This window comes from Trichogramma pretiosum, unplaced genomic scaffold (genome assembly GCF_000599845.2).
Source record: "Trichogramma pretiosum strain Unisexual culture from Peru unplaced genomic scaffold, Tpre_2.0 scaffold83, whole genome shotgun sequence".
Lineage (NCBI taxonomy): Eukaryota > Metazoa > Arthropoda > Insecta > Hymenoptera > Trichogrammatidae > Trichogramma > Trichogramma pretiosum.
The window spans coordinates 486,064-497,320 of record NW_019641663.1 but is presented as its reverse complement, the minus strand read 5'-3'; the positions used below and the strand labels follow the sequence as shown (position 1 = coordinate 497,320).

Sequence of the window (11,257 nt, the reverse complement as noted above, 5' to 3'; positions counted from 1 at the left end):
GCCGGCTTATTATCGCGAATTACTCGCAATATACGCCGCTATTCAACATTTTCGTCATTTTTTATTCGGGGTTTCATTTACGATTTTCACCGATCATAAACCTTTGATTTATGCTTTCAAGCAAAAGCATGAAAAGCTCCCTCCGATTCAATTAAATCAACTCTCTTTTATTTCTGAGTTTTCTACTGACATTCAGTATATAAAAGGAAATGATAATATTGTAGCTGATGCTCTCTCGCGTATTGACGCTGTCAGCGCGTCTTTGGATTATGAACTTCTTTCTAAGGCCCAGGAAATGGATAAAGAACTTCAAAACATCCTTCAGTCTAATTCTTCAAGCTCTCTTTGTTTAAAAAAAGTTTCGATTCCAGGGTCTACTACGCAACTTTACTGTGACGTCTCGTTAGGAAAACCTCGCCCGTTTATCACGACAGAGTTTCGTAAACTCGTTTTTGATAGTTTGCATAATCTTAGCCATCCTGGGGTAAAATCATCTACTAGACTCATCAAAAATCGTTATGTTTGGCCTTCGGTGGATAAAGATTGTCGTAATTGGGCTAGATCGTGCCATGATTGTCAACGATCGAAAATTACACGACATGTACATGCGCCTATTGGTACGTTTCAAACGACAACGCAAAGATTCTCGCATATTCATATCGATCTTGTTGGCCCATTTCCTCTTTCTCGGTCGTTTCGGTATTGTCTCACGATAATTGATCGTTTTACTCGTTGGCCAGAAGTCTGTCCGATTTCTTCCACGTCGACAGAATGCATTATTCGAGCTTTGTTAGACTCTTGGATTTCTCGTTTTGGCGTTCCACACGTAATTACCACTGATCGTGGTGGGCAATTTACGTCGCATATATTCTCGAATTTTATGAATTTATTTGGTATACAACACAATTTCACGACGAGTTGGCATCCAGCTAGCAACGGTATGATCGAGCGTCTTCATCGCCAATTAAAATCGGCGCTCATAGCTCAATCTAATTCTGACTGGGTCTCTTGTTTACCTTTTGTACTTCTCGGCATTCGTTCCTCTTTTAAAGAAGATATTAAATCTACGGCAGCTGAGTTAGTTTATGGGGAATCTCTGCGTCTTCCTTCAGAATTTTTCTGCTCAGACTCAAGATCAAGTAGATCTAGCAATTATCAAGATTTTCTGGCAGATATTAGAAAATATATTAGCGATTTGCGTCCATCTCCAGCCTCAAGACATGGAAATCCTAGTATTTTTGTTTTCAAAGAATTAAAGGATTGTTCACATGCTTATCTCAAGGATTGTAGATTTTTAAAAGCTTTGGAACCGCCATACTTGGGCCCATTTGAGATCATCGAGCGTGATGATAAACTTGTTACACTCAAGATTAATAATTCGCCAACTAAAGTTTTTATTGACCGAGTTAAACCTGCATTTCTTTTTAACAGTTCAATTACTTTTTCTGTTCATGATGTGTTCTCTGTTCCTGTTCCTGCCTCTACTCCTGATCCTGTTCACTCTGTCAAGAATCGCTTGAGCTTCACTGAACCATGACCTTCATACACTGCCAAGGGGGGTATTGTAGCGAACGTCGAATGTTCGTTCGTAACTACGTTCAGCTACCAAAGTGTGACGGTTAGGAAGGAAAAAAGAAGACTGGCATTCGAGTCGCTCTCTCCGAGACGAGAACATCTTTAACCCTCAATAAAATTATTTAATAGAAATATTAATATACATCTTATTATTTCTATACAGAGGCGTCGAGCCGTCCTCGTCGACCAGGGTCGGATCCGCCCCGTGCCTCAGCAACAGTCGCGCCATCTCCTCGTTGTCCAAGCTGGCGACCGCCAAATGCAGCGGCGTCCGACCCCATCTGTCCCGGGCGTTCAGCTGCAACGTCAGCCGTTTCTCCTCGCTGACCCTGAAGTACGTCGTGACCAGGTCGTCGTCCATGAGCCACTCTCGGCCTCTCCCGCCGATGATGTGCAGAGGATGCCTGCCAGCCCCGTCGAGGAAGTTCGGATTCGCACCCTTTCGCAGCAGCAGCTCGACCTGGTCCGCGTGGCCGTGGCCCAGAGCCACGTGCAGCGGCGTCCGACCCAAGATGTCCAGAGCGTCGACTCGCACCGGATGCCGTTGTTCCTCCTCGCTGATGTCGAATACCATCCTCGCGAAGACGACTTGACTGTCCAAGTCGCAGATGTAGTGCATCGCAGTCGTTCCCATCGAGTCGGCGAGATTCGGGTCGGCGCCGTGTCTCAGCAGCAGCTCGATCACCCGCCCGTGGTCGCGGGACAAAGCGTAGCGCAGAGGCGTCCAACACCGAGACTTCACCGACTGCAGACCACAGTTCGGATCCTGGCCGAGCCGGAGAAATTTCTCCACGAGCTCGTCGCGGCCGTACTTGCAGGCCGCGTGAAAATGCGTCAATCCGGACTCGCCGATGTAATTCGCGTCGAATCTTTTATATATTTTAAATAAATTATCGATTACCGACCTATGGACGTAACCTCTTTCGGTCGCGTAATGTACCGGCGTGTCGCGACGAAGTACTGGCTCGCCGTTTTTGTCGATCTCGGGCTCGTCCTCGTAGCCAGACCTAACCACAAAGTCGAGGAACTTGCTGATTTCGTACTTCACGTCCGTTGTCAAGAGCCAATCGATTTCTTCGCGCTTGAACACGTCTCGAAGATCGGGAAGTTGACCCTCCCATTCGCTGATCAACGGAAGGAGTCGAAAGAAAAAAGTTCTTCTTTCTTCTTCGACCTCCCAATCGAACTCTTCTCGCATATCTTTCAATTTTTTTAAACAGTTCTGTTCGTCTTGGGCCATGGTTAAAACGTATACTCGAAAGCACTTGACTCACGTTTTACAGTTTAACTAATATTCACTTGTCAACAAGAATCACTGAGGGACTGCAGTGGATACTACTTTGTTTAAACGTTGTGGCGTCGTGAGGTGTTCGAAGCTCGAGTCGCGCGCCCAAACTGAACGGCGAGTCGAACGGCAGTTGCAAACTGCCTATTCAAATGCTGCAGAAGCCACCGCTCGAGTTCGAGTCGAACTGCTCCTTTTTCATATCGTGTGTTTTTCGTTCGTATTTCGTGCAGTGAATTGTGAATTGTGATGGATCAGTGATCAGTGAATTGTGTTTTGTGTCTTGTTGTTAGTGCGAACGTTTTTAAAGAAGTGAGATTTTACTGAGGGGCAGCGGGTCAGACAAAACGAATCTCAGTAAGCCCGCGCGCTCGGCCAACGAACTTTTACTCGGCGATAGAAGTAAGTGTTGCATAACGTACAAATTTTTCGCTTTTTCATTTTGTGTATACTGCGCGAGCCATAATGCAATAATTTCGCATATCAATATTGGAGCGAATTTATCGAGAGGTTAGTTACTTGCTCAGAGTTATTTCACCGAGCATTTTAAGCTGGACAAAGTCTATCCGATCGATGTCGAAAGAAAACGAATGCAAGTATATTATCCAATTTAACAAACGAGTGAAGCTTTCAAGAAAATGTCGAGTTATAGCGTTCGGACGAATTTTGTTTGTCCCTATAGGTTTCTTAAATTCAGAACAAAAATCGAATGATTCACAAGCGCAGATGTATCCTTAATACATAAGGGATCGCGTTGATGATCTGCAATGCGTCAGTAGAGTAGCCACTATGCATCGATGCTGCTTTCGAGATAATTCGCATGATATTTCGACCGAAACCGCCAAAATTTTTGGAGAGAGTTCGACTCTCGCAATGTGCGAGTTGACTTCATAGCGAGGGCTTTTTTTCAGCGAAATAGCGCAATAATTTTAGGATTTAGATTCGTGCCTCTCGCGCGGGCTCACGTCTTCGACGTCGTGCAAGTGGTCCATCTCTTACTGTATAACTTATGTAATGGTATTCTTGTCACGCGCTCGGTCAAACGTAAACAAATCAGCCAAATCAATCAGTTTCAAATAACACATATTGCAGCGGTTCTTGAGTATAAATCAGTTAATTTTGACTTTTTCAGTAAAGTTGTACACTTTTAATTTTATCGAATACATTAAATCATTTTTCATTCCATTTTATTCCTAATCGTACGACGCGTTCATTGCATTTTTCATCAAATAACCCTGGCTGCAGGCGGTATACAAAAAGAAAAACCTGAACAATCCAATCAACAATTTAAATTCAAGCTCATAAACACATCGAACTCACGTTGCGAATCGATAAATCAGTTTCTGTTCGAGAACAGCAGCAGTCAGTGTGTGAAACTTCGACGGAATCCCACAAGAAGAGAAAAAAAAAATGATTCAAATCTAATTCACAAGTTCAGCTCCGTCTGTATATACCCGCACGCATAACTCGATGAGTGCAGCATCTTGTCCCCTTTCTGAAACTCCGTATGTACATATGATATAACTCCATTCAATCAGAGACTCGCGTCGTGTACGACAATGATAGCTACTATAGACCCGCATACGTATACACAGAGCGTCCAAGTAAAGCGATGAGTATATAGTATACGCACTATCGGTGCGGTCTGCGCGCGAAATAACTTTGTTACGCGTCCAAGCTCCAAAGTGCGTACACCGGGTAAAACTTTTGTCCATCACAAACTTGGCATTTACCTTCGAGATCGATGTATGCGCCTTGAGAGCCTATATGTACACGCGTAAGTACACGTATACGCGTGCCAAGACCCATTAGTGGATTAGATAAAGATGTATCGTACGTATCGTTGTCTTGTCTTGTCTCGAGGTTGTAAGCCCCTCCCCCGTGTCGTGTAAGCTCCGCTTAATATAACGCAGTCTCCTCCTTATATACACGAGGTAAACTGCATGTACTACGCGTGGGAGATCGTAAACCTCAATCAAGACGGCGCATAAATATAGTATATATATACAAACGATCATCTCTGCGCCATTATCGTCATCATCGTCGTGCTCGAGCCCTTAACCCTTTTGCATCCATCATAGCTTGTTTTGATTACAATTAGCAGCGATATTTCACCCCCCCCCCCNCCCCCCCCCCCCCCCCGTTCGAGTAAGACGATCGGATCGTTTATCAAAGGCCCCGCACACGCACTCACAGGGCGAAATTTCAAAACGTACGTAAAATGAATTAATGATCGCTCGAGCGCAATTATTATTATTATTATTATGGATTAAGGTCGTCCCGTGACGTACTCGATGAGATTAAAATTGGTGCGCGCGCGCGTGATTAATTGTTACGCTGCAGCTCTGTCTCTGTCTTTAATCCGATGCAAATCGCGCGGGGGGTGGTCATCTTGCTGTTTCTTCTTTCGCCCTCTGCTCTTCTCGCGAGATCGCCTTTTAATTAAACGCTTTCGAGTCGAGTCGTGTAAAAATTTACCTCGGCTGGCGCGCGCATTCCTTCTTCCTCGTTCGACTCGAATTTTTTTTTTATTTCGTATCTCTAACCCAGCGTGTGCCGAGATAAAGATAAAGAGATAGACACAAAAGAGGATCCTCAAAGCTCTCTCTCTCTCTCTCTCTCTCTCTCCTCGCGAGCCTGCGAGAGCGCATTATATTGGCTCGTCGGCAACGAGATCGCTTCTCCACCCCCGCAAGTAGCAGCAGCGGCAGCATCTCGAGGAGCTGCTGTTGCCTCTGCAGCGGCACAAGCTCCTTACTGTGTATAAAACGCTACTACACGTATATATACGGTATCCGATTTTCGCTGCGGAAGACATATTTGACATAGTGTGCAGAGAGAGAGAGAGAGAGGGCCACGCAAGTTCCCACGCGCGCGTGTGTGCTGCTGCTGCTGCCGTATTTTCCTTTAAGCGGTTTCGAGCTTCGCTTCTTCCTCTTCTTCTTCTTTTTTTTTCTTCTTCGCTTTTTATTTCGAGCAAAAGAAAAAACCGTGAAGTTTGTGCGAGCTGAATAAATTTTTTTCAACGTTCGGCTTCTCTCTCTCTCTCTCTCGTCTCTCTGTGTGGTACGTGGTATATACTGCACACACATCATACACAGGCTCCTTCTTCCTCCTCGTTTTCTCTATCTTTTTTTTTTCTTCTTTTCCGGGCTACGAGCGGCGTATATATATGCACGCGCATTTCTTTTGGCCACGTAAGCGTCAATAATTGAAAGAAGCAAAAAAAAGAGGAGGAGGGTACATGAATAATTCATTGCGATCGGGCAGAAAATTATTATATCTAAATGATTTTTCCGAGGGAATTAAAATATATAGCGCATTGCATTAAAGTACGCCAACGGCATCATTACGGCGATAAATAATAATTTTCCGTGCAACGCACGCGTACTCCTCTCGATGCGATAATTTTAATTCGACGCTTTGACGTGCTGTATACAGATACTCGTTACAATTTGCGCAAAATGTTTATGTATAAAGTAACGTCCCAACCCCGCTTTTTTTTTTTTTTTTTTTTTTTTTTTTTTTTTTTTTTTTTTTTTTTTTTTTTTTTTTTTTTTTTTTTTTTTTTTTTTTTTTTTTTTTTTTTTTTTTTTTTTTTTTTTTTTTTTTTTTTTTTTTTTTTTTTTTTTTTTTTTTTTTTTTTTTTTTTTTTTTTTTTTTTTTTTTTTTTTTTTTTTTTTTTTTTTTTTTTTTTTTTTTTTTTTTTTTTTTTTTTTTTTTTTTTTTTTTTTTTTTTTTTTTTTTTTTTTTTTTTTTTTTTTTTTTTTTTTTTTTTTTTTTTTTTTTTTTTTTTTTTTATTATCTGCACTGATTTTATTTTGTCCGGGGCGCCGCTTCGCGGAGCTCTCGAGCTCGCGTATATATATATATATCCAAGTTGTAATTTGAAACCGAGTCTCCAAGTGGAGACACTGCGGAAAAGAGACAGAGAGAGAGAGAGAGAGAGAAAAGAACCTTCAAACGCTTCTCACGTAAGTCGAAGTAATAAAACGTTTATGCACCCGACGTCAGCGTGATCCTACTCGTTGATGCTGCTGCAAAAGGAAACATTTCTTCTCTCTCTGTTTCGACCCCGTGATTTTATCATCAACGGGGATTTCTTTTTCTGTTCATTTCTTTTTTCTTTTTCGTTCGACTATATGTACCTTATGTGTACGTCGAACCATTTATTCTCGACTTACCTCTACTTATTTTAATCTCATTTCAACGTGCCACGAGATGAATCGACACCACTAGCACCGCCGCTAGAAGCTCGTTCCGCAATTTCCCCTCTCGCGTCGTATCCTAGCTTTTTTTTCTCTCTCTCTCTTCTCGACTCCTCGCAGGTCCACTTTTACACGTTTATCCGATTCTTTTTTTTTCACCCGCAGCAGAAAAGATAAAGAAAGAGAGAGAGAAGAGAGAGAAGAGAGCACACACACTCAGCGGAAAAGTACTCACTCTCTCACTCTGATTCCAGCCGATCGTTCTGATGTGTGTGCCTACGTGCCCCTGCGCGTGTCAGACGACAAGAGAAAGAGAGAGAGAAAGAGGAAGACACTTTCATGCGAAGTACGCAATTGGAATTGAGATATCGTCAAATTGAGATTTTACGCGCAACTGTCTCTCTCTCTCTCTCTTCGTTCCTATACGTTTTATACGATCTTCCTTCGAGTCTTCCGCTACTTCAATTTTTTTCTTCTCTCGGCCCTTCTCTCTGTCGTCGGAAATATTTTACGTTCCCCCTTCGAGTGCGTAAAATCGAATTGTTTTTTTTTTTCAACTGCGCGCGAGCGAAAATTTTTCTATTTTCGTTTTTTCTTGGGCAACGAACTTCGTAACGAAACGTCGTGCAATGAGTGCACGAGCAATTGTATTTAAAAAAATCATTGATATTTGAGGTTGTGATCATGAGAGAAATTTTTGTCACCTTGACACGTGAATGTTGATAATTGTTTATCGAGGTCGAAAAATAGGAAGAAATGCGTAAACATTGCAAGTTTTGAATAGGAATTTTTTCTGCGTAGCTACCGAAACTGAAATTTTCTTACATTATCGGAAACGATCGAAAAAGTTTTCCAACTCTCTTTTTGTCTTTGACAGTGTAGGTCATTTAAAAATGACATTTGAATGGTATTGATCCTATCATTATTCTCTAACATCCAGTGTTATTCAATGTCGTAATTTTTTCAAGTCGTTGAAATAAGTAAAAACAAAAAATGAGCTTCGAGTTTTCCGTTAACACGAACAAATCCACCATCATTTGAAGTACAAACTTTCAAATTGGATTCTCTCTCTCTTTCTTATAGTTTCGACGTCGATTCACTCAGTAAAAATTAGAAAGTCCATCAAAGTATGGGTGAGGCCTATGCCTATCGTATTGCTCTACACTTACACTTTCTAATCGGAGTTATATTAATGACTCCAAATCCACTCAAGCACTCGCCACATGTATCTCACATAGCTTCGATTATGTTTTCTTTTTACTCGATATATCTCTACCAATACACCAATACATAGATCGTGATGCTATGAATCGTCGGATCACGTTACGCGTCTCAGTGTGAGCATCAAAGTAATTTTCTAATCTTATTAAATTTTTTAAGATTTTCAAATGATTCAAATAAATAAAACAACTCGTAACCATGATTTAAAGTAAAAGATATCAAATTTTATATTCATTGCTCCGACGCCTTATCCTGACTAAATTTTAATCTATACACACATCCAAAATCTCTTCAATTACTAAAGATTTTCCAAAATTTCTAAAAAAAATGAACTTATCCGTTGGCTGATTTTAAACTTTGCTTATTCTGTAAAATTTTTCCGATGAGTTGATACTTGTTGAGTAAAAAAAAATGAACTTGTTCATTGATTGGCCAAAAATAATATCACTAAATGTCATTCTTTCCAGCTTATGCGGATTTCGCTTTAGTCATTTCGATGTCCCAAAAAGAGTCAGAGAAAAATTTCCAATGATTTTAGAAAATATAATGTACTCACCTTCATGAGAGAATATCAAGTTCCACGAACGCTGTGGTATTATCATAACATATTGAACATTTTTAAGAAACGAAGAAAGTTTTATACAGGAATAATAACTTTTTTTTTATTTAAGCGTCAAAAGAATAAATATTAAGGGCCTTATACAATCTTTGCTTTCGCATTTAAGCAACTATTCTCTCTTCTTTCGTCATACATTATAAAAAATACTTTCGCTTTTAAAACTTCTGAAAATTATCAATCATACATTATGCATTTATAAATATAATACAAGCGATTAAAGTATAAATCGTGGAGCTTAAGCGTCGTGAATTTTTTAATCATTGCCGCATCGCTCGAATGTTTTCATTTTGAAAATTTATAGCTATATTTTAAAAGCAGCACACACATCCTCGATCGTATTAGGCCAACGTTTACATACGTACTTATTAGCACTTGTGAGGGTACATTCCGTAAACTATACGTTCGATTAAGCGACGCGCCCGAACTATATAATCCGATATAAGGCCAATGAAGACGTTCTCTTCTCTCTTCTCTCTTCTCTCTTCTCTCTTCTTTCTTTATTTGGCTCGATGTTTTTCGTCATCGTGTGACGTTGATCATCGATAGACTCACGAGCGGCCCGAGCAGTAGCGTCAACAGATCGCTGGGCCAACAACGGCTCGTCGACGATGGTCGACTCCGACTTCTGCTGTTGCTCCGTTCGTTGGATTCTGCAGGACAGATAAATGTTTTTTTATTTTTTAATAAAAATAAATCAATGTATTTGATAAAACACGTATCAAATTTCTTATTAACTATGGTGCAGTTACACGACTAACAAGGAGACCTCACCAGGTGTGGCTGACCAATTATCACCGAAAATTTTTGTGGCTACGCCCGCGAAAAAAAAATAAAGATCTTTTTAAGATCTTTTTAAGAACGTCTCAATTATGAGCCTCAGTGAGATGCTTTGAGATGTTTTTAAGACGCTCAACAATTGATTTTTACTGAGACGTTTCCGAGATCTTATTAAGATGTTTTTTTCTCGCCGAAAAAGATAATTTCCAGTTTTTTTGTCAAGTTTAAGTCTTTTTCGACGAGAAAAAAACATCTTTATAAGATCTCGGAAACGTCTCAGTAAAAATCAGTTGTTGAGCGTCTTAAAAACATCTCAAAGCATCTCACTGAGGCTCATAATTGAGACGTTCTTAAAAAGATCTTAAAAAGATCTTTTTTATTTTTTCGCGGGTACCTGGTACCCAATCATGAAGCCCAGTATGCGTAGTTTGATCCAATGGGCTCTATAAATCATTTTTGTGAACTTTCAAATGTAACAATTTTTGGGTATTTTGTACACAAATGGGACCTTCAAAACGACCTAAAGGCTGCAAAAATAATCGTGAAGAGTTTTAATTTTTTTTTTTTAATAACTCGTTAAAAAGATTAGTTTACGATAGTGTATGTCGTCGTCGTCGGCCTCTTCAGGACTCTAAAGAAGAAAGAACTTAAAGATTAGAAAAAGTGCCGTCCGAATTTTCTTTTGTCACTCCCGCAATTCAAAAACAATCATGAGAGCTTATATTAATCTTGTAAAAATTAAAAGGAAATGTTTTGGTTTAAATTAAATCAGTAAATGTTTCCACAGTTGTTTCAAAATTAAATGATCGACAGTGAACAAAGTTGTAATGATAGTTGGACGACCGAGGTTCAGATGATACTCCGTTATTTCAGCACAATTTTTATTGAAAAACATATGTATGAGTATCTATAAAGTTTTTCACACTTGGTCTCAAGTATGTTTCTTAAGACCTTCGTGGACTGTTATTTGGTGTTTGATCAAATGCGATTTTTGTCCAAATTTCTTTTCGCACTTGTTACATACATAATCTTTATGACCTTCGTGAAATGTCCTTTGGTGTAAAAGCAAATGAGATTTTCGGGTATACTTCTTCTCACACTTTTCGCAAGCATAATCTTTACGACCGTCGTGGACTGTCTTTTGGTGCTTCAACAAATCTGAATTTCGTCCGAATTTCTTTTCACACTTGTCGCATGCAAAATCTTTACGACCTTCGTGTACTGTCTTTTGGTGCTTCAACAAATCTGATTTACTCACACATTTCCTCTCACAATTGCCGCATGCAAAATCTTTGCGACCTTCGTGGACTGTCTTTTGGTGAGAAATCAAATGCGATTTTCGTCCAAATTTTTTTTCACACTTATCACAAACGTAATCTTTATGACCTTCGTGTACCGTCCTTTGATGCATTAAAAAATCCGTTTTTTTTCCAAATTTCGTATCGCATTTGTCGCATGCGAAATCTTTGTGACCTTCGTGTACCGTCTTCAGGTGGAAGAGCAAATTAAATTTTTGTGTATATTTTTTCTCACACTTGTCGCAAGCATAATCTTTGCGACCTTCGTGAATTG

At 40.0% G+C, this 11,257-nt stretch overlaps 2 protein-coding genes across 2 annotated transcripts; one reads left to right on the top strand and one right to left on the bottom strand.

Moving 5' to 3' along the window:
- The first annotated feature begins 940 nt into the window (after window positions 1-940).
- On the top strand, window positions 941-1,537 carry LOC111693959. The gene has a single exon (XM_023460239.1). The coding sequence runs from the start codon at window positions 941-943 to the stop codon at window positions 1,535-1,537; it is 597 nt and encodes a 198-aa protein (XP_023316007.1).
- Window positions 1,538-1,602: 65 nt separating this feature from the next.
- On the bottom strand, window positions 1,603-2,815 carry LOC106654536 (tankyrase-2-like). Its single transcript, XM_023460238.1, has 2 exons — window positions 1,737-2,815; window positions 1,603-1,675 (listed from the first exon to the last, which is right to left on the bottom strand). Exons 1-2 carry the CDS (start codon window positions 2,813-2,815, stop codon window positions 1,603-1,605), a joined length of 1,152 nt encoding a protein of 383 aa, XP_023316006.1.
- Between the last annotated feature and the right edge of the window lie 8,442 nt (window positions 2,816-11,257).

Coding starts and splice junctions, on each gene's coding strand:
- LOC111693959 (XM_023460239.1), top strand. CDS start 941: ATGATCGAGCGTCTTCATCGCCAATTAAAATCGGCGCTCATAGCTCAA.
- LOC106654536 (XM_023460238.1), bottom strand. CDS start 2,815: ATGGCCCAAGACGAACAGAACTGTTTAAAAAAATTGAAAGATATGCGA. Junction 1,676..1,736: donor GAGGACGGCTCGACGCCTCT/GTATAGAAATAA, acceptor TGAGGGTTAAAG/ATGTTCTCGTCTCGGAGAGA.